The sequence below is a fragment of the Equus asinus genome, chromosome 10 (genome assembly GCF_041296235.1).
Source record: "Equus asinus isolate D_3611 breed Donkey chromosome 10, EquAss-T2T_v2, whole genome shotgun sequence".
Lineage (NCBI taxonomy): Eukaryota > Metazoa > Chordata > Mammalia > Perissodactyla > Equidae > Equus > Equus asinus.
This window is the reverse complement of record NC_091799.1, coordinates 80,715,905-80,737,718: the sequence shown is the minus strand read 5'-3', so window position 1 is coordinate 80,737,718 and position 21,814 is coordinate 80,715,905. Positions and strand designations below refer to the sequence as shown.

At 37.0% G+C, this 21,814-nt stretch overlaps 1 protein-coding gene across 12 annotated transcripts in view; it reads left to right on the top strand.

Annotated features, from left to right (window-relative positions):
* The first annotated feature begins 2,840 nt into the window (after nucleotides 1-2,840).
* The window catches only part of SPEF2 (sperm flagellar 2), a 177,533-nt gene continuing 158,559 nt past the window's right edge, over nucleotides 2,841-21,814 (top strand). For 4 of the 12 annotated variants that reach the window (XR_011506509.1, XR_011506510.1, XM_014831226.3 and 1 more), the window contains exons 1-2: nucleotides 2,847-3,035; nucleotides 13,494-13,596. Coding sequence is in view for 8 of the 12 variants with exons in the window: in XM_014831226.3 (XP_014686712.3) it covers nucleotides 2,978-3,035; nucleotides 13,494-13,596 (161 nt within the window). In the remaining 4 variants the exon portion in view is untranslated. Of the gene's footprint in view, nucleotides 3,036-4,513; nucleotides 4,750-13,493; nucleotides 13,597-21,814 lie in introns of all 12 variants that reach the window. The other 8 variants (XM_070519780.1, XM_070519778.1, XM_070519777.1 and 5 more) reach the window with 5 other exon arrangements.

Below are 21,814 nucleotides of genomic sequence, written 5' to 3'. Positions count from 1 at the left end.
AAAACTTACAGGGGCAGGCCTGGTGGCACAGTGGTTAAGTGCGCACGTTCCGCTTTGGTGGCCTGGGGTTCGATGGTTCAGATCCCGGGTGCGGACACGGCACCGCTTGGCAAGCCATGCTGTGGCAGGCGTCCCACATATAAAGTGGAGGAAGACGGGCATGGATGTTAGCTCAGGGCTAATCCTCCTCAAAAAAAAAAAGTTACAATTTATTTTTAAAAGAATAAAGTGCATTCTATTTCAGTACACAGCACTTTTCAAACCAACTTGTAGTTTCATAATAACTCTTCATAATCCACCCTTGAGTATTTACAGAGGAGAAATAAAGATTTACAATTTAATGACAGATAATGCTTGAAAAAATAATTTTTAAATTTAACTTTAAAACTGCTGTGGTAGTTACAATTGGATGCAGGAGCCAAATATTCTAAAAATGTTAATTAAAAAACAATAAAAAAGCCATTTCAAGAACAGCTGGGAAACTGTCCATTTCTTTAATCATCTTTTCTCCCAACTGATTCCACATGGGGAAATAAACAAGTCATACATTATTTTAATGTAAAATACCAACATGAGCAGAGCTAGAAACCTTAGCCAGAGCTGGGATTTCAAAGGGAAGGCACTAGATTTAATGCCAAACTTGGAAAAATGACTAAATTGGAAATTTCAAGAAAATACACATAGTAAAATGCATATATTTCAGTAACAGCTCAAAATTTTCATTAATATTTTAATGTCAGATCATTTTCAAGCTGGATGCTTTAGGAACTGCAAAAACTATCATGCCCTTTTTGTGAAATGAAGGATTTTGCCTTCTATATTTCTTAAAGTGTCTGTATCTTCATTTATCTAAATCCTATATACAAACTTCTTTTCCAAAATATTACATTGGCAGATTATGTTGTTTGGAGCTGGGTTCTAAAGACAAACACTACAAATAACCCTTTGAAACAAACAGCAAACGACAACCAGACAGTTGCTACAGATAGGCACAGAAATATTTTGCTTCGGTGTGGGAATAAGAGCCCCCATCCACAGGGGGTCAAGCTCAGGTGTTCTCTTCTGGCAGCTTTGGAGTTTGATGCACCATCACCTACATCCTTCCGCAAAAGCAATTTTCTCAGCAATCTAGCAGATATTGATTTCTGTCCCCCAGGTTCTACAGACTGAAACTAAAGCTTGGAACCTCTTAGTAAATGTAGCACTAGTCATCAATTTAAATATACCACCAGGATGGCAAGAAGCAGGAGTACCTCGGAGGCCATCTCTTAGAAGCATTTTCAGAGATGATGTGTGTTTCCAATGGATACGGCACATAAGATATATTCCCCCAACTATATAATCGTATATGATTCTATAAAGAATCATATAATCTTCTGAATTTGGATAACTCTAAGGTGAAACATATCAAATGTATCAGACCCCAATTCTGTGGGCAACAAATCTCCCTTAAAATTCCCATCGTAGTCATGCCTGCTCTGTTGGGTGTGAGGAAACCCATGGTGTGGGTGATTTAAAATATAAGTAAAGCCAACACAGAAGTGGTACTAAACTTTTATCCAGTCAGGACTCACGGATCTATTTCAGATCAATCTTAAGAGACATTTGCTCTCGTAGGACATCACTGTTGTTGTTTCTACAGTTTAAAATAATCCTAATTTGGTGTCTCCAGGTCTTTTAGCGGAAAATTCCTTATCTTTGTGATATACATATATACATCATTATCTATATTATTTATTATACAAATAAGATTATGTATACATAATATGTATGTGTATTATTTTTTCTATTATTCCAGCTAAACTTTTAGAAATTATTAAAGGAAAATTTTTCTGATACTGGTTAAAGAAGGAAGGGAAGACACCCTCAAGGGACTGAAAGTACTACTGCGATAGGGTTTTGCAGTAGAGGAGAGAGATCCGGCTCAACTCCATTTATAGCCAAGGAGCAGGGTGGTGTCAGTGGATGGAAAATTACTAAAAGGAAACACCAAGGGTAAGGGGATTAAACTGGCTAAACTGACTTGACAGGGTTCTTGCTGCAGGCAGGCCAGGGTGATCAGATGCCAAGGGTAGGGGATGAGGAATTTGATCAGATGAGGGGCCGGGTGGGGGGTGAGGGGGCGATTTTCCCTAAACTGACCCAGCAAGTTCTCGCTAAAACTGGATTAAGGAGGCCTAGGATGGAACTCATGGGTGGGGCCTCCAGAAGAAGTGGGCTCAGAGGAGCCTGACTCAGGTTTGCTGAAGGAGAGTCTTGGTCAAAATTCAATTTAAAATAATTATTACTTGTAAGGAAAAACTGACCAGAAAGTAGTTCATTAAATATTCCCCTCTCAAAACAACACAGAGATATAAACTAGACAAACTGTTAGATCTACCACCACCAACACCAAAAATGATTGAATGCTTGCTGTGTGTCAGGCCCTATACCAGGTCTGGGACTAAAAGTTGGATAAGACACATTCTGTCCCTGATACAATGTAGCAATTGAAACTGGCAATTCTTAAATCAATGACAAAAATGATGCCATTATAGAGCAAGAGCCTTGATAGTTTCTTTAAAAGACAATACAAGAAGAAAAAAAAATTCCCCTTCAATCAAGACCCTTCTTTTCTTCTGCTCTTCCGACACCCCCCTGCTCAGCCCCTAGCTTTCCCGGCCTCGCTCGCTCCGCACCCCCAGTTCGCAGGAACTTCTCAGTCCTATCAGCTGGGCCCCTCTGCAGCCCACGCGCCTTCGGAGCCCACTGCGCCTGCGCACAGTCGGTCTTACCCGCCAGCAGGGGGCAGGCCAGGATTTTCTGTTGTCCACGGCCGGGCCCTGGCACCCCTCTTTTCCGGCTTTTCTCCTAGCTCCGGTCTGGTTACGCTTCCTTAGCAAAGGGTTACCCTTGGCAACCGGAGGACGCGGGCCGGCGGGCTTGGTTTCCCGGGTAGTCCTCGCACCTGCTTGGGGTCGGAGGCACAGGCCAAACCATGTCGGAGATCCTGTGCCAGTGGCTCAACCAGGAGGTGAAGGTGTCCCAGACCGTGAGTGAGTGACACGGCCGGGGGCGAGGGGCGAGCCGGGTGCGGAGCCCTGAATGCGGCGCGCTGATGCCAGGTGGCGGGGAAGGCGCGGGCTGCGCAGGTGGGGTGCCTGCGGGGCCTGGCAGCGCCCCGGGTCGGTCCTGTGCCCCGCTCCACCCCAGCCGTCGCAGGGCTTCTCGCATCCCCACTCTGCCGCTCCCTGGTTAACCATCATCACAGTGGGCCCACCCCCGCAGTCTCTGAACTACTGTGTGGTTCTAAGCAACCAGAGGGTTTAGGGAGGGTTCCCTAGCTCCTATGGAGAGAGGAATTTGCTGTACTCTGTAGTCTGGTCCCGACATTACCCCGCTTCACATCCTCAGAAACATGGTGTGCTGGCAAGCCAATGAAATATGAAACCGTTAAGTCAGCTACTACTAGATGTGTGCCCCTGAGCAAGTTACAACACCTTCTCTGACTATTTCCTCCAATGTAAAATAGATCCAATCATACTTTCCATACCTAACAGCCTAGCAGGAGAGGGTGTATGTGAAATGAGTTAGTGAAGAAAATTGTTAACATTTACAAATTTTGGCTATTTTAGCTCAAAATTTACAAACATTAGCTATTTCTGACCACTGTTGACTCTTGCCCACAGCTGACCTTATTCACTGACCTAATTTTATTCCAACCGTGAAGTTGCCACCCAAAGTTTCTAAATCCCAGAACCACAGAGGCAGTTTGACATGCTGGCAATTTCTATGACAGCTCAGTAATTCCAGCACAGCGCTATACTCCATCTCTACTTCTTTCCGTTGTTTCTTCAAGAGGAGTACGTTTTCCAGCTGGTATGGATTTTGCGCAAGGCAAAAGGTTTTCAGCCCAAATCATTTCAGTCTGTTTTCCCAGAAGCACCCTTGCATAATGCCAGCTTGCCACCAGTGGTGTAATAGTGCCAACTCAACCTTAGGTCATCCACAGAACTTGCTAGACTAGTAGCGTTTCTGCAGAGGCAAAGTGTTTATCATCAGCATTAGGATCTTTAACATTGGAGCACCTCCAGTTGCATTTCTTGAGGCATAAACCCTGGATTCTTTCTTTACCAAACCACCACCCACACACTCCCTGGGAACAACAATAAATTCTTTCCCAGGATTCTGTGATCATCCCATTGTGTCTCTGACTATTTCTCACCTAAAATATGATGCCGATCTCAGGACAATGTTTAGCAGTCTTCTTTTCTTGTTCCCCTCTCACCATAGGAGCCAAAATGCAATATCGTGCCCTTAAGTCAGACTCTTCAAAGAAAAGCAGTTACAGCTTGCTGAGTTTACTTCAGGTCATTTACTTGATTAGTAAAAACCAAACCCTTTGCCCAAGTCCCCAGGCCTCTACTGCATATTGAAACACTTTCGAGAAGAATAAATAAAATTAATAAGAAACTTAAAAACAATAGTATGCCATTATAATTGTAATCAGTTTTTGGAATTTTGGTTTTGAGAGGAGGAGGAAGAATTACTTCATTCCGTGAAGATTAAAAGACTGGAGACTTTTAAAGTAAGAACTTTAACAACATAAGCTATGAATGGAAAATTCCCGAAGTCTGCTTCCCTGAAGTGTAAATCTGGAAGCTGTAGAAGAGACAGCTGCAGTACTCTACCTCCCATTCACTAGCAATACATGCTCATTTCTTGATCCCAACTGCTCAGAAGAGTCTAAAGAGAGAGACAGTCTCTGAGGTAACCAAATTCCATATTGTAAAAGGCTTTTCAGACTCTAGGAAACACACTCAACCGTGTTTGGAAACAAACAAGATAGGATCTGCACACCCAAGGGAGCACACTGCCAGTTGTTGATTCCCGTTGTTAGATAAGTCATTCATTCTGTGGTGTACAGTGGAAAGCTTTGAATGATTTATACAAACTATCATGGAAGGACTTTTACATGGGTGAAAATTCTGGGGAAAGTAATTGGGCAATTTCTGGATAAGGGGCGTGTTAAGAGCAAGGACTTAGAAGTTGGACTGCCTGGGTTGAAATCACTTATCTACCACTCACTAGCTAGTGACCTTGGGCAAGTTATTACCTAAATTTCCTCGTACTCAAGGTAAGAGTAATAATAATACTTCATTGAGTTGTGTCAAGGTTAAATGAGATAATCATTGTAAGCATTTAGACTAGTACTTGTGACATAGTAAATGCTAAATTTCACTTTTCAGAAACTATCATACAAAAAGGAAATCAGTACCTAAGGATGTGCGAATAAGGATGGTTTATTGCTACATGTATTGTAGGGTCAAAAAGAAAAAGGGGGACTAAAGTTTCTTTTTGTAGGGACAAAAAGAAAAAGAAGGAAATCTGAATTTCCTTCAACTGTGGAATACTTGGATGAATCTGTATCCATGCTATGGATTGTTATGCAATTAGAAGGAAGGAGCTAGGTGCTATAACTTTTGTCCTAAAGGGTATTCATGTATTTTTGTCAAGTGAAAAAATTATAGCTTTTTGTGGCTAGTATAATTCCGTTTTTGTACCAATTAGGAACTACACACAGACACAGAGATGCACACAAACATATACATATATGAATAGGTATGTTTGTTTATAGGAGCATAAAGAAATGTGTGGAGACACATATACTGGACTGTGGCTGTGTACAGAAATCTTCATATTGCGGTTTGTGTAAGCACAGAGAAAAGTATGAAAGGATTTAAACCAGTGTATTGGTGTTGGTTACCCTGGGGAAGGAGAAGATTGCTAACTTTTCTTTATACATCCATGTTATTTGATTTGTTGCTTATATTGCCTTCGTGATTTGAAAGGAAAATTCAATATGGCATAATAAATAAAAAAATAAAAAAAGGAGATCTAACTTCACCTGACAAAATAGGGGAAAAAGAGATTTAACAATCTAGTTCAAATATAGTAAACGTCTTATCATAAAATATTGTGAGGGGTTATATAAGAGTTAATTTCTCAAATGAAGTTTATAGATTGAAGAATAATAATAATAAAATTTATCCCTTATTGAGCACTTAGGTACTTATACCAGACCCTGTGCTAAGCCCTTTACATAGGTTTTCTTATTCAGTCCTAAAAAGAGAACCCTAAGTGGTACTGTCCCAGATGAACAGATGTGTTGAAGAGGCTGAGAGGGCTTGCTAATGTCTTCAGGGTCACTCAGCTAGTAGGTCCTAGAGGTAGAATTTGAAGCCAGATCTTTGACTTGTGCTTGTAGGCACTATATTGTATATCAGAGTTTATACTTAGGGACTGTATTTTTAAAAACTCAACTCTCCAAAATGTTTTCATTTTATATACTCCTTTTATAAGGATTATTGTTCAATTTGAAGCCACAAGAAGTACAGAAACTCCCCCACCCAGGCATGTTGTGATGTCCCAGGGCATAACTCAATTGCTAGATGGTTCACTGGCAAAAGAGGATTTATTAGCGTTTGTTTAGAAGTGGTTCAGTCCCTATGTTCCTTGCTGGGACGAAGAAAACAGGATGAGAATGCCAAGTGAGTGCATTTGCTGCCTTGATAAGGCTGGAAAATGATTCATTCTTTGGAGAGGCAGCTAAAGCCAATTGATTTCTGGATTATTCTGAAAGGCAGATGTCAATTTGGATCAAGCGTATTATATTGAATTTTGTGTTGCCTGGACTGCCCTGAAATCAGCAGTAAAGAAAATGAACTCCAATGATCCTCCACTGAGAGTAGTCTCCCTCCAGTTAATGAGGTTCCTGGGAGTCACCAGAGACTTGATTAGTCTCAACATAAGAAGATGCAAATCTGTGTTACCGAAGCTAAAGATCTTCAGTGAGTTAAATTTAACTAGTCCTAAACTAGGCTGTAGAATAATGCTCAGATGTGTATGTTAATGAAATGTCTTCTAATACAAAAGGTTGCTCAACACAAAATTACATCTGAAATTCAAGCAATTATTTTTATAATGAAAAATAAGCAATGTAGAGTGATTTTACTGAAATATTTGCTGTAAAATTCTTTAAGAATTCTCACTTATTTTCAAGAATAAAATTGCCTCTGTTTTACAAAACTTATGAATTCCCCATAAGGAGAAACTGACATCAGAATATCATAGCAAAACATTCTCCATAAATGACTAGAAGCTTTCAGATTCTGTGAATTTATTGTACAGATCAGATCATTTGTGAAGATGGATGTACAAGATCGTCCATGTTCTTCTGGATTCTGAGTATGGCTATACTGAAAATTGTAAATACCTTTTTATGTATATTTTAATTGTTTCAATAGTCTTAAAATTGTTATCAATAGTAACAGAGATATAATAAAGAAAAAACTGGGTTTGAGAAAGTTAAATATCTCTAGGTGTCAATTTTGTAGTATCCAAAGAAGAAATAGTAGTCCCCAGGCCCCAATTTTATGCCCTGAGAAGTAATAATGATGATTGCTCTGCATTTGGGAGGGTATCAAAATGAGACTGCAAATGGAAGGCATTTACCCACAGCACCTAACGTCTATACTAGATCTGCGTACTCAACATTATTTCAACTGCGTTTCTGTCTCTCACTTTAGAATAATGCTTAGTAGTGCCTGTCACATAATTAGCACTTAGTAAGTAATAGTTTATTACGTGAGAGTATATGGGTGAGAGAAAAGTAAAATATTGTTTTAGGCTGAGCCTAATGGATTTGGTCATCTTTAGAAGGTTACTCTGGTATTTTGATCCTCAAATGGTGGTGTCAGAATCTCTGTTTTATTACTTTAAGCTAATTCTTAGGAATAAGTTTATACTAACTGAAATTTCATTTGGCTGATTTTATAAGCCAGAGTACCAGTTTATCATGAGGAAAAGGATAGCAGAATAGCCTATACCGGGAAGTGAACATGATGTACCATCTTGATGGGCTGGTGTACTCAGGAGAAGACAAAATTTATAGTTCAGATTGCTCACTGACAATCCAAAATTACATATTACCAACAGACCGCTCAAATCAAGCTAATATTTGGTGTGTTTTACTTATCTGCTCTAGAGATATTTTATCTAAATAGTGGTGACGGGTTAGATTAGGTTAGAGTCAGCTTCCCTCCTCCTGCTCCCCCAGTGTATGGGTAAATCATACTGTTGAGTGTTATTTTCCAGTATTACCACTGCTCCAAAAGCTTCTGAAATTACAAGATTTGTGTGTTCTTCTTTCACTACAGCAAATCTCTACTCTGAATAAAGTCAATTAGGACATCCCAAGGTTAGAGTTTATATGATGTGTAAAAAATTCAAATAGACAAATTGTGAGTTTTAAGAGATATCTATGCTCCTTGTTAATTTTTTTATAAGTAGGTTTTCACAGGTGGCAAATTTTGTCCTTTTATAGTAAAGCTTAGTGTTTTGTTTTAGAGAGTGCTATTTTCCGCTATTTGTCCCAAATTTTAGGAGCATTCTTTATTTGGGTCCCCCTGTGCACTAACTATACTTTGTTGATTAGGTCTTATGTCCAGACCTTTTCAAAAGTATCAAATTTTATTTTAAGAAAAGAATAGAGATCTCAAAATATCCTATTGAATATTTATTTATATGCAGTATTTTGTAATATATTCTGTGACCTTTAATTGGCTGTGACCTTCCATATCATAGAGTCATATAACTTTAGATATGAAAAAGAATCTTAGACATAATTTAATTCTTCTTTGGCATGTGAAGTAACTAAATCAGATATGTTTAGAGATTTGTTTAGGGTCATGCAACTAGGCAGTGTCCAGTTAGCGGTACATGCCAGATATGTTGACTTTTACTTCATTCCTCTTTTAACCTGGTGTCATTACACCACACATTTTCTCATACTTCAGCCCCCAGGGTCATTAGGAAATATATTGCTTCTCATGTAATGAGATTTTGATATTTTCTGGCTAGTTCAGCAGCATTTTCCTAAATTAAAACTTGGCTTCCCTTGACTAGAAATTGAGACAGCTAATCTAATAGCAGAAGGCTGTTGTGTACATCAGTGTCAAAATTTTAAGATATGAAGTCCCAAGAAAAGAATGCCACCCAATATTTTAATCATTACAGGAATTTATAATAATAATTTAGGTATTTTGTTTCAGACAGTAAATATTGAGAATTATGATTAAGTCTTCAAAGGAGAAGATTGTGAATGCTGATCATCCTGTTCTTATACTGGAGGAAAAGAAATTATCAGTGTCCTCCAGTCAAAGACCGCAGGAACACCTGTAGTTAGACAAAGTTGGGTTTATTGACTTGTTGCAACACGGGGGGAACTGTGGGGCATTTCAGTAAGAGGGTGTTAGAAAGGACTTATAGCATTTGGGCTTACGTTAAGTATTTTTTGAGGAGCGTTCAAGGAAGTGATGCTTTGCTCTGAATTGGATCCTGTCAAGAAGTATAGGCAACTCTATGGTTGGGTATCTTAGTAAATCTTATCTAGGAAGCAGGGGAGAATAAAAGAAGACAAAGCCATGATTGGTAAAAAAGCAGCAACTACTCATATTCGCCAGAATGGGGGGATGTTTGGTCATTTTTGTGTTTTGGACAATATTGTTTTTGTCTGAGTACAGACATGATTACAGAGGGATGTTGTTTTTGTCTTGATCCATCAGGGTCACAGAGTGACCTTGTCTGATGTTGGTGTGCTGTGAAATTGATTGTGTTCAGCCCGAGAATGTCAAGGCCTAGCTGTGAGTTCTGGGCCAGCCCCTAGGAACCCAACGCCTGATGGGGCCAAGCTGGTTCCCAGCCATCAGCAGCTGCTTTTCCTTTTTCTTAAATGAGAATAAGGTTGTTTGGATTTTTGATTGTGGTTCCTAAAGCAGGCTAGATCTTTGATCTTTCAGTAAAGGAGGAGCAAAGGCCGCTGAGCATAGAATGTATAAGCCTACAGACCCTTATCTATAATTCTAAAATCCAAATATCTCTGTATTTATTTGGTGGCAAAACTTGACCAGAAATGCTGTGATGCTATGTTTAGTGTTGATTTCTCCCACTGAAATGTTTTGCTGTAGAAATCCACTGTCTTTTATTACACGTGCTTCTGGTGGGAGTGTTGTAGCTTATCTGGGCCTAAGGGTGGGTTTGCATCTGAATTTAGGGACAATGTCAAATATCTGCCGAGTGTTGAATTACCTTTTAAATAAGGATGTTTGTACTATAGTTGTTGAGGATCTATTATTGAGCTTATGAATTGTGTAATTAATATGACCTGTTGTCTTAAATTACCAGGCAGTAATAATAACAATAAAAATTGTCATTGAGCCCTTACTACATGTCAGGAATTTTGCCAACCACTTTACATGCAATATCTCATTTAATTCTCAAGTCAACTCTTATGAGGTGGAACCCATCACTCTCCCTCTTTTAAAGATGAGAAACTTAGACTATATAATTGCCCAAAATCCAGTGGCTTATAAATGGTCAAGGAGTCGAACCCAGGGAATCTTTCTCCAGAGCCTGTGTTCTCTTCATTACCATTTTAGAACATAGAAGGCTTATCTCCTTTATGTGCTTTCTCCAGCTAGCTCAGGCCCATTTGGTGGAGAAGCACATGGACCATTTCATCTGCTGTCCCAGCCCAATATAGACCTTTCACAAAGTCCACATCAAAGATTTCAGCAAAAGAAACCTTAATGATAGGGATCAGACCTGTGGCTTGGAGGTCTGGTTGGAGTTGGTTGGCGTGGAGATTGGAGGCATCGTTGAGTTGTTATTGAACAGCCTTATCCCAGATGTAAATCATGTTAGTGCTCAGGATGCAGATCATCACTGGGCTGCCATGGTTCATTTATTTCTCATATTCTTCCTGTTCCTTGTCCTGGAGTTAGCTTGTTCTCTGCTTTCCCATAGGAAATTCTGATTGTTAGTGCAAATTTACCTTTAGAGGTGGCCATCACGAAATTAGTCATGGTTATTCAGGAACATTTAGTTTGAAGAAAAATATGATAAACCAAAGGGGGGGGAAGCATCCTTTTTTTTTTTCTTTTTTTCTTACTGTTTCTCTTCTCCCACCCATCTCACTTTCCCTTTCTCATTCTCTCTCTCTCTGGCTTCTTATCTCTTTTCATACTTTTAAATCTGTATTTTCCTAGCTTATATGCTTTTTCTTCATCTTTTTCTCTCCTAATTTCTTGCATGTATTCTTTTTTCTTCTCTTTTATTTTTTCTACATTTTTTCCCTTTGTTACTTTTGTCATTTGCAATAGTTCTTCACTCATGATTCCCTTTTCTGTTCATGTAGCACACAGTAAGTCTGAAGTGTCCTATACATACAAACCTGCAGACAGGTATTTTGTACTTGATTATTTGTAGTGAACTACCTGACAATGAAATAATAAGTGTTTACTGTTCTTCTTTGACCTTTATATCCATAAACCTCTCTATTTTATCCATATCAGAATTGCCTTATTAATATGTCTTGCCATTTCAAAGGAAGTGGATTATGATTTTATTTTTCTAGTGACCTTTTGTAGCAAACAGTTTGCTACAGACCGTTTGCTTGCTACATTGAACGTGATGGGATAGGGTACAGTTATTCCCCAGTTATTCACAGGCTAGGCTTCAGGCATTCGATCAACATGAACAACAGGCATAGTGCGAAATCCCAAGGGAGTAAGAGGGGGAATGAGACTACCTGGAGGCAACACAGAAACAGTTTCTGAACAAAAAGCAGTAGTCTTTAGACTGCTTAATAGAAATCCATAGTCTGGCAATGGCTATATGTCCAATGGCTCTTCAGAAAACTAAGATGAAGATAGGGATGGGCTGAGGAAGAGAGAAGGGAAAAAAGCAGAAAGAAGGGAGCAACAAACAGCCAGAGCAGCCCAGATGGCACAGTGAGGACAGTGGTGGCAGCCAAGCCCAGGGAACAACATTGGTGGCCGGCAGTCGTGGGTCTTTGAGGGAAGGAGAAAGCGGCAGTGACTCAGGAGGAGGAGATGGCACACTTCTGCCCTTTGGAGGCTGAAGGAGCCATTTGGGTTTGAGTTGCTTCCAAGACAACTTCCATGAAGCCAGAAGACAGAGTCAATAGATTCTAATGCTAGACAGTTCAGGAGCTCATCCTGAGTAAAAGGAATCAATGGGAATAATCGATGCCTTTTTAAACTACTTCGTTATTATATTGATTCAACCTAAGAATTGGGGTATTATTAAGAATATAAAATATTTTGTGAACAAATATTGAGAGCTTTGGGCAAAATTGTGGGCTTGTGTCAGATATGCAAGATTCTTATTCTTATAGTAATGTGTAGTCTTCTGAGTAAGGTCTTAAGGTCTGGGCTTTATGGAGCTACTTGCCTCACCTCCCTGCCACCACACACCAAGTATCAGTTCTAAAAATCCAGCATTTCTGCATATTCAATTAGCCACCTTATTCTTAGTCAAATAGATAAAAGCAGACAATCTGGTATGAATGAGTTTGGGGTACTGAAATGATATTTTGACTGCTGTTGCCTAAACGACCCTAATAGAAACATGTCACAGATTTCTGGAGGATTTTGAAATCATTTGAGATGTGATAGCTTTGTCCTATGATAATATAATTTGTTTTATGTGTCGATTTTGTATGTCATCCTTGAGTACCACGTAACCTTATACTTTCCACTTCACAAGAAAAATGCAAGTAACCCAAAACTAAGACATTTTTAAAGAAAGTAAATTCTATTTAACGCTTAAATTTTTTTTTCTGCACTTATCCTTATGTGCTTATGTGGCAGGCATGGTACCAAGTGATGCTCATACATTACCTCTAATCTTGAAAATGGCTCTCCAAGATAGATATAGATAACAGTTATCTCTGTTCTAGAGATTAAAAACTCAGGAAGTACACAGCTGGTAAGGGGCAGGGTCAAGATTTCAACATAGATGTCTCTGGCTCCTAAGCCTGTTTTCCTCTGGGCTATCTCCATCATTGCACAGAACAACAGCTAGACCAGAGTAACACCCCCTGACCACCAAGGACGAGCTTGACTATGTACAGTAGGCTTTATTTAAGAAAGTGCAGATGATTTTTGTAAAATTTCCATCGTAAAAAGGTTAAAATTAAGTCTTAATGTTTAAAGAAGTTAGATTGCACATCACTTGGCCAGAATATGCTATCATCATTCATAGGTTGTATTGATAACTAAGGTATTAGAGCGTAATTTTATAAAATATATTGAAAGTTTGTTTTTAGATCTAAGGTTATAAATTTTATTGGTTGTGTTTTGTTGAATTTGATCAGAAGCTGTCTTTTCTTTCAAAATTTCGTATGTCATCAAGTATTGATTTATATTTATTCAGGGATCTTCGTGAGACATCTAATGTTGAACTTCAGTCTTTTTATTTAGTTAAAAGATTTTCCAGAAGTATTTTCATGGCATATTGAGTTCAAGTTAAATTATGGAATTTTACTCTATGTGTCCATATTGAAAATATGTAAGCTCTATATGCAACATTATATACTTTTGATCTTTCAATCTTAATATACTTTTTAATCTATGTGTTTTAAAATTCAGGTCCCAAGTCATTTGCAAAAGCATTTTCCAGTGGCTACCTAATTGGAGAAGTTCTGCACAAGTTTGAACTTCAGGATGATTTTTCAAAATTTACAGAAAGCAGGTCAGTAAGATTATCCCTTACTTTAACAAAGGTCAAGTCTTTTGACATTTGGATGATTTTAGCCTCCCAAGTTAACTTTAAAGACTCATGAATCACAAGATCTCTTCCAAACGGAAACCAATCAAGCACATCATTGGTATGGAAATTGTTGCTTCCTCACATTGTCCAAGGACAATGTACTCCAATGCACTCGATGTTTGAACTCCCAAGGAGTACAAAAGAGAGAAAGGTACAGTTGCAGCAAGCCCTCAATTTTAGACGGGCCACATTGAGTATCTTCTACATTCCTGCAGTCTGAGGCCAGATTATTTCCTATTTTGTTAATTGGTTCCGCTTTCTTTTAAGTGAAGTGAAACAGCATACAGTGTCCTGGTCAATTAATATTTTTCTTTGTGTTTTAAAAGTATAAAATAAAACTTAACTAATAGTAAAAAAAATCCATAATATTTGTTTTTAGTAGCTTTACTGGGATGTAATTCACATACCATAATTCACCATTTTAAAGCTTACAGTTCAGTGGTCTTAAGTATATTTACGTATTTAGTATATTCACAACCATCACCCTTATCTAAACACCCAGCCTAGTACCCACTAATATATTTTCTATCTCTATGGATTGGGCTGTTCAGCATGTTTCGTATCAATGGAGTTTTACAGTATGTGGCATTTCGTGACTGGCTTCTTCCACTTAAGATAATGTTTTCAAGGTTCATTTATATTGTAGCATGCATAAGTACTTCTTCGTTCCTATTTATTTGCTGAGTAATTTCAACTGGATATGCTATATTTTTTAATAAATTCATAAATTGCTGGGTGTTAGTTGTTTCCACTTTTGCGTGTGTGTGTTTTTACATGGAAATGTTTTAATTCTTCATGGGTATATACCTAGGAGTGGAATTGCTGGATTGTATGTCTATGTTTACATTTTGAGGAACATCCAAACAGTTTTTCAAAGTGCCTGCACCATTTACACTCACACTAGTAATGTGTGAAGGTTTCAATTTCTCCACATCCTCGTCAACACTTGTTATTGCCTGTCTTTTTGATTATAGCCATCCTAGTGAGTATGCAGTAGTATCTCATGTGATTTGGATTTACATTTCCCTAATAACTAATGATGTCATGCATCTTTTTCTGTGCTTATTAGTCATTTGTATAGCTTCATTGATGAAATGTTATTCAAATCCTTTGCCTATTTTCTTTAAATTTTTTTTTAAAGCTGTTTTTGCTTCACAGCAAAATTGCAAAATTGAAAGGAAGGTACAGAGATTTCCCATTAACTTCCTATCCCCACACATTCAGAGCCTCATTCATTATCAGTATCTGCCACCAGAGTGGTACATTCGTTACAACTGATGAACCTATATTGACACATCATCCTTGCTCAAAGTAAATAGTTTACATTAGAATTCACTCTTGGTGTTGTCCATTCTATGAATTTGGGCAAATGTGTAAATGACATGCATCCACCATTATGGTATCATACACAGTGTTTTCACTGCTCCCAAACTGGCTGTGCTCCACCTTTTCATCCCTCCCTCACCCCAACCTTTGGCAACCACTGATCTTTGCACTGTCTCCGTAATTTTGCCTTTTCTGGAATGTCATATAGTTGTAATCATATGGTATGTAGCCTTTTGGGATTGGTTTCTTTCACTTAGTAATATATATTTAAGGTTCCTCTATGCTTTTCATGGCTTGATAGCTCATTTCTTCATAGTTATGAATAATATTCCATTGTCTGGATGTGCCACAATTTATTTATCCATTTACCTGTGAAGGACATGTTGGTTGCTTCCACGTTTTGACAATTATGAAAAAGCTGCTATAAACATCCATGTGCAGGTTTTTGTGAGGACATGTTTTCAACTCCTTTGGGTAAATACCAAGGAGCACTACTGCTGGATTACAAGATTCTTTGCCTATTTTTAAATTGGATTATTTGTCTTTTTATTGTTATGTTATATATTCTGGTGAAAAGTCCTGTATCAGATAAATAATTTGCAAATATTTTTTCTCATTATATGGGTTGTCTTTTTACTTTCTTAATTATATCCTTTAGGCACAAGTTTTCTATTTTTATGAATTCCGATTTATCTACTTTTCTTATTTATATTTTTTAAATTATTGAGGTCACATTGGTTTATAACAGTGTGTAAATTTCAGGTGTACATCATTATATATTTCAGTCTCTGTATAGACTTCATCATGTTCACCACCAAAAGTCTAGTTTCCATCCATCACCATACATGTGTGCCCCTTTACCCCTTTTGCCCTTCCCCCACCCCCTTCCCCTCTGATAACCACCATTCTGTTCTCCTTATCTATGTGTCTGTTTGTTTATCTTCCACATATGAGTGAAATCATATGGTATTTATCTTTCTCCATTTGACTAATTTCCCTTAGCGTAATACCCTTAAGATCTATCCATGTTTTCACAAATGGCATGATTTCATCTTTTTATGGCTGAGTAGTATTCCATTGTGTGTGTGTGTGTGTGTGTGTGTCTCTTCTTTATCCATTCATGTGTTGGTTGGCACTTGGGTTGCCTCTGAGTCTTGGCTATTGTGAATAATGCTGCAGTGAACATAGGGGTGCATATATCTTTTTGAATTAGTGTTTTCATGTTCTTTGGATAAATACCCAGATGTAGAGTAGCTGGATCATACGATATTTCTATTTTTAATTTTTTGAGAAATCTCCATACAATTTTCCATAGTGGCTGTACCAGTTTGCATTCCCACCAGCAGTATATAAGGATTTCCTTTTTTCCACATCCTCTCCAACACTTGTTATTTCTTGTCTTAATAATAGCCATTCTGACAGGTGTGAGCTGATATCTCATTGTAGTTTTTATTTACATTTCCCTAATAATTAGTGACGTTGGACATCTTTTCATGTGCCTGTTGGACATCTGTATGTCTTCTTTGGAAAAATGTCTATTTGTATCCTCTGCCCATTTTTTGATTGAGTTGTTCACCTTTTTGTTGTTAAGTTGTACGAATTCTTCATATATTCTGGAAATTAACCTCTTACTGGATATATGATTTGCAAATATTTTCTCCCTGTTGATGGGTTGTCTTTTCATTTTGTTAGTGCTTTCCTTTGCTATGCAGAAACCTTTGAGTTTGATGTAGTCCCATTTTTTAATTTTTTGTTTTGTTTCCCTTGCCTGAAGAGACATGGTATTCAAAAAGATACTGCCAAGACCAATATCAAAGAGTGCTCTGTATATGTTCTCTTCTAGGAGTTTTATGGTTTCAAGTCTTATAGTCAAGTCTTTAATCCATTTTGAGTTAACTTAGGCAAGAAAAGGAATAAAAGGGATTCACATTGGAAAGGAATAAATAAAACTGTAACTATTTGCAGATGACATGATTCTATACATGGAAAACACTAAAGAATCCACCAAAAACTACTAGGAATAATTAATGAATACAGTAAAGTTTCAGGGTACAAAATCAACATACAAAAATCACTTGCATTTCTATACACTAACAATGAACTAGCAGAAGGAGAAATCAAGAATACAGTCCGGGGCTGGCCCAGTGGCGCAGTGGTTAAGTTCGCATGTTCTGCTTCTCAGAGGCCTGGGTTTGCCGGTTCAGATCCCCAGTGTGGACATGGCACTGATTGGCAAAAACCATGCTGTGGTAGGTGTCCCACATATAAAGTAGAGGAAGATGGGCACGGATGTTAGCTAGGGCCAGTCTTCCTCAGCAAAAAGAGGAGGATTGGCAGTAGTAGTTAGCTCAGGGCTAATCTTCCTTAAAAAAAAAGGAATACAGTCCTATTTAAATCACAACAAAAAGAATAAAATATCTAGGAATAAATTTAACCAAGGAAGTGAAAGACCTATACACTGAAAACTATAAAACATTATTGAAAGAATTGTAGAAGAGAAAAAGAAATGGAAAGACATTCTGTGCTCATGGATAGGAAGAATAAATATAGTTAAACTGTCCATATTATCTAAAGCAATCTACAGATTCATTGCAATCCTAATGACATTTTTCATGGGAATAGAATAAAGCATCCTGAATTTTCTATGGAACTAGAAAAGACCTTGAATAATAATCAAAGCAATCCTGAGAAAAAAGAGCAAAGATGGAGGCGTCACCCTCCCTGAATTCAAAATATACTAAAAAGCTATAGTAATCAGAACAACATGATACTGGCAGAAAAACAGACACACATATCAGTGGAACAGAATTGAGAGCCCAGAGGTAAACTCACACATCTATGGACAGCTAATTTTCGACAGAGGAGCCAAGAACATACAATGGAGAAAGGAAAGTCTCTTCAATAAATGGTGTTGGGAAGACTGGACAGCCACATGCAAAAGAATGAAAATAAAGCATTATCTTACATCATACACAAAAATAAACTCAAAATGTGTTAAAGACTTGAATGTATTTTTTCTTTTGTCCCTTGTGCTTTTAGTGTTACAGGCGTGCCTCAGAGAGATGGTGGGTTTGGTTCCAGAACACCACAATAAAGCAAATATCACAATAAAGCAAGTCACACAAATTTTTTGATTTCCCAGTGCATATAAAAGTTATGTTTACACCGTACCATAGTCTATTAAGTGTGTAATAACATTATGTCTAGAAAAACAATGTGCATATTTTAACTAAAAAAATACTTTATTGCTACAAAATGCTAATCATCATCTGAGCCTTCAGCGAGACATAATCTTTTGCTGGTGGAGAGTCTTGTAAAAAACACAATATCTGCACAGCCCAATAAAGCAAAGCGCCATAGAAAGAGGTATGCCTGTATATGCGGGGAAAACACTGCCCACTTCCAGGTCACAAAGATTTACTCCTGTATATATGTTCCCTCAAAGTTTTATAACTTTAGCTCTTACATTTAGGTCTATGATCCACTTTGTGTTAAATTTTTCTATGTATGAGGTAAGAGTCCAACTTTAATATTTTCATGTGGCTATCCAGTTTTATTAGCACCATTTGTTGAAAAGGCTCCTCTTTCCCCGTTGAATGATCTTGGCACCTTCATCAAAGATCAAATGACCATAAATTTTTGGGGTTAATTTCTAGATTCTCAATTCTATTCTGTTGATTTGTATGTCTATTATTATGCCAGTACCACACTGTATTTATTAGTGTAGTTTAGAAATAAATTTTAAGATTGGGAAACATAAGTACTTTAACTTTGTTCTTTTTCAAGTTTGTTTTGGCTATCCTGGGTCCTTGTGCATAGCCATTGAATTTTATGATCATTTTATCATTTTTGCAAAAAATGGAGCTGGGATTTTTATAGGGATTACATTGAATTTGCAGAAGAATTTGGGGAATATTGCCATCTTAATGATATCACATCTTCTCATCCATGAACAAAGGATGCCTTTACTTTCTTGGATCTTCTTTAATGTTCTTCAATAATGTTTTATAGTATTCTCTATGTAAGTCTTGCTCTTCTTTTGTTAAATTTATTCCTAAGTATTTCATCATTTTGATACTATTTTAAATGATTTTCTTAATTTCAGTTTTAGTTTATTCATTTCTAATGTATAAAATACAATTAAATTTGTATATTAATTTTATATTCTGCCATCTTGCTGGACTTGTTTTTTAGGTTTAATAGTTTTTCCTGAGAATTCTTTAGGATTTTCTACATGTAGATCTTGTCATCTGCAACTATAGTTTTATTTCTGTACAGAAAATAGATAAAGAGGAAATAATCAAAATTTTAAACTTTTGTGCTTCAAAGGATACCATTAAGAAAGTAAAAAGGCAACTCACATAATGGGAAAAATATTTGCAAATCATTTATCTGTTAAGGAACTTTTCTCCAGAATTTATAAGTAACACAACCCATCAATAAAAAGACAAATCACTCAATTTAAAAATGAAGGATTTGAATTTACTTTCCAATCTGAGCCTTTTATTTCGTTGCTTTCCCAGTTGCCCACACTAGAACTTCCAGAACAATGTTGAAGAGAAATGGCAAGAGCAAACATTCTCGGCTTGTTCTAGATCTTAAGGGAAAAAACATTTAGTCTTTCACCATTAAATAGGATGTAGCTTTGAGTTTTTTGTAGAGGTTCTTTATCATGTGAGAAGTTTCTTCTGTTTGTAGTCTGAGTGTTCTTATCGTGAAAGGGTATTGGATTTTGTCTAATGATTTTTCTGCATCAATCAATATGATCATATAGTTTCTATATTTTATTCTATTAATATGTTGTGTTACATTGATTGATTTTCAGTTGTTAAACCAACCTTGCATTCCAGAGGTAAATCACACTTGGTCATGGTATATAGTCATTTGTATGTGTTGCTGGATTTTGTTTGCAAGTGTTTTGTTGAGGACTTTTCCTCAAAAAAATTCATAAGTAATAATGGTCTGTACTTTTCACTTAGTTTAGCTTTATAATTATTGCTTTATGAGAATTAAATAGAATAAAAGAGTTACAAACAAAAATATATTTATACTGTCTTTTATATTTCCTATGTAATTATCTTTGCTGGTGGTGTTTATTTCTTCATGTGGATTTGAGTTATTGTTTAGTGTGTTTTCATTTCAGCTTTAAAGACTTCCTTTAGTATTTCTTCTAGGGGAGGTATTCTGACAAGAAATTCTCTTAGTTTTTGTTTATCTGGAAATATCTTAATTTCTCCTTCAATTTTGATGGATAATTTTGCCAGATATAGAATCCTTGGTTGGCACTTTTTTCTTTCAGCACTTTAAATATGTCATCTCACAGCTTTTGGCTTCCATAATTTCTTTTTTTTTTTCTTTTGAGGAAGATTAGCCCTGAGGTAACTGCTGCCAATTCTTCTCTTTTTTGCTGAGGAAGACTGGCCCTAAGCTAACATCTGTACCCATCTTCCGTTACTTTACATGTGGGACACCTACCACAGCATGGCTTGCCAAGCAGGTGCCATGTTCACACCCGGGATCTAAACCTGGTGAACCCCTGGCCACCAAAGCAGAACGTGTGCACTTAACCGCTGCATCACCAGGCAGGCCCCTGGCTTCCATAATTTCTGATAAGAAATCTGCTGCTTATTTTATTGAGAATCCTTTGTATATGATGACTTGTTTTTCTCATGCCTCTTTTATGATTCTCTGTTGGTCTTTGTCTTTCTACAGTTTCACTATAACATTTCTAGGTGTGGATGTCTAACCTATTTGAAGTTCAGTGAGCTTCCTGGATGTGTATATTCATGTATTTTATCAAATTTGTGAAATTTTCAGTCATCATTTCTCCAAATATTCTTTCTGCCCCTTTCTCTCTCCTCTCTCCCTCTGGGACTCCCATTATGTGTATGTTGGTATATTTGATGGTGTCCCACCAGGCTCTGAGGCTTTGTTGATTTCTTAAAATAAACTTTTTATTTTAGAATAGTTTTAGATTTACGGAAAAATTACAAAGATAGTACAGAGAGTTTTCATATTGTCCACATCCAGTTCTCCCAACTGTTAACATCTTATATTGGTATGGTACATTTGTTACAATTTTTACCTAATATCTTTTTTGTTGCAGTATCCCATCCAGGACACCACATTACATTTAATAGTCATTTCTCCTAAGGCTCTTTTTGGCTGTGATAATTTATCAGACTTTCCTTGTTTTTGATGAGCTCTACAATTTTAAAGAATTAAAAACTGGTCAAGTATTTTGTAGATTGTCCCTCAGTTAGAAATTGTCTTAAATTCTTCAGATGCTTAGAATGGGTTTATGTGTTTTGAGAAACTGTTCATTTTTCTTCATTCTTTTTTCTTTCTGTTCCTCCTCTGAATAGTTTCAATTGACCTATCTTTGAGTTTGCTGATTCTTTCTTCTGCCAACTCAAATCTGCTGTTGAGCTATTCTAGTGAATTTTTAAATTTCAGTTATACTTTTCAGCTCCAGAATTCCACTTCATTCTTATTTTTATAATTTTTATTTCTTTGTTGATATCCTCTTTTTGTTGAGATATTGTTTTCATACTTTATTTTAATTTTTTAAAATGAATTTTTAAAGTTTTCTTGAATATATTTATAATAGTTGATTTAAGATCTTTATCTAATAAATCCAACATCAGGGCTTCCTCAGAGTTTCTGTTGACTTTTTTATCCCCTGTGTATGGATTGTACCTCTTTGTTTCTCTGTGTGTCTCATGATTGTTGAAAATGGACATTTAAAATAATATAATGAGGAAGCTCAGATTATCCCACCTCTCCCAGGTTTGTTATTTGTTTTTATTGTTGC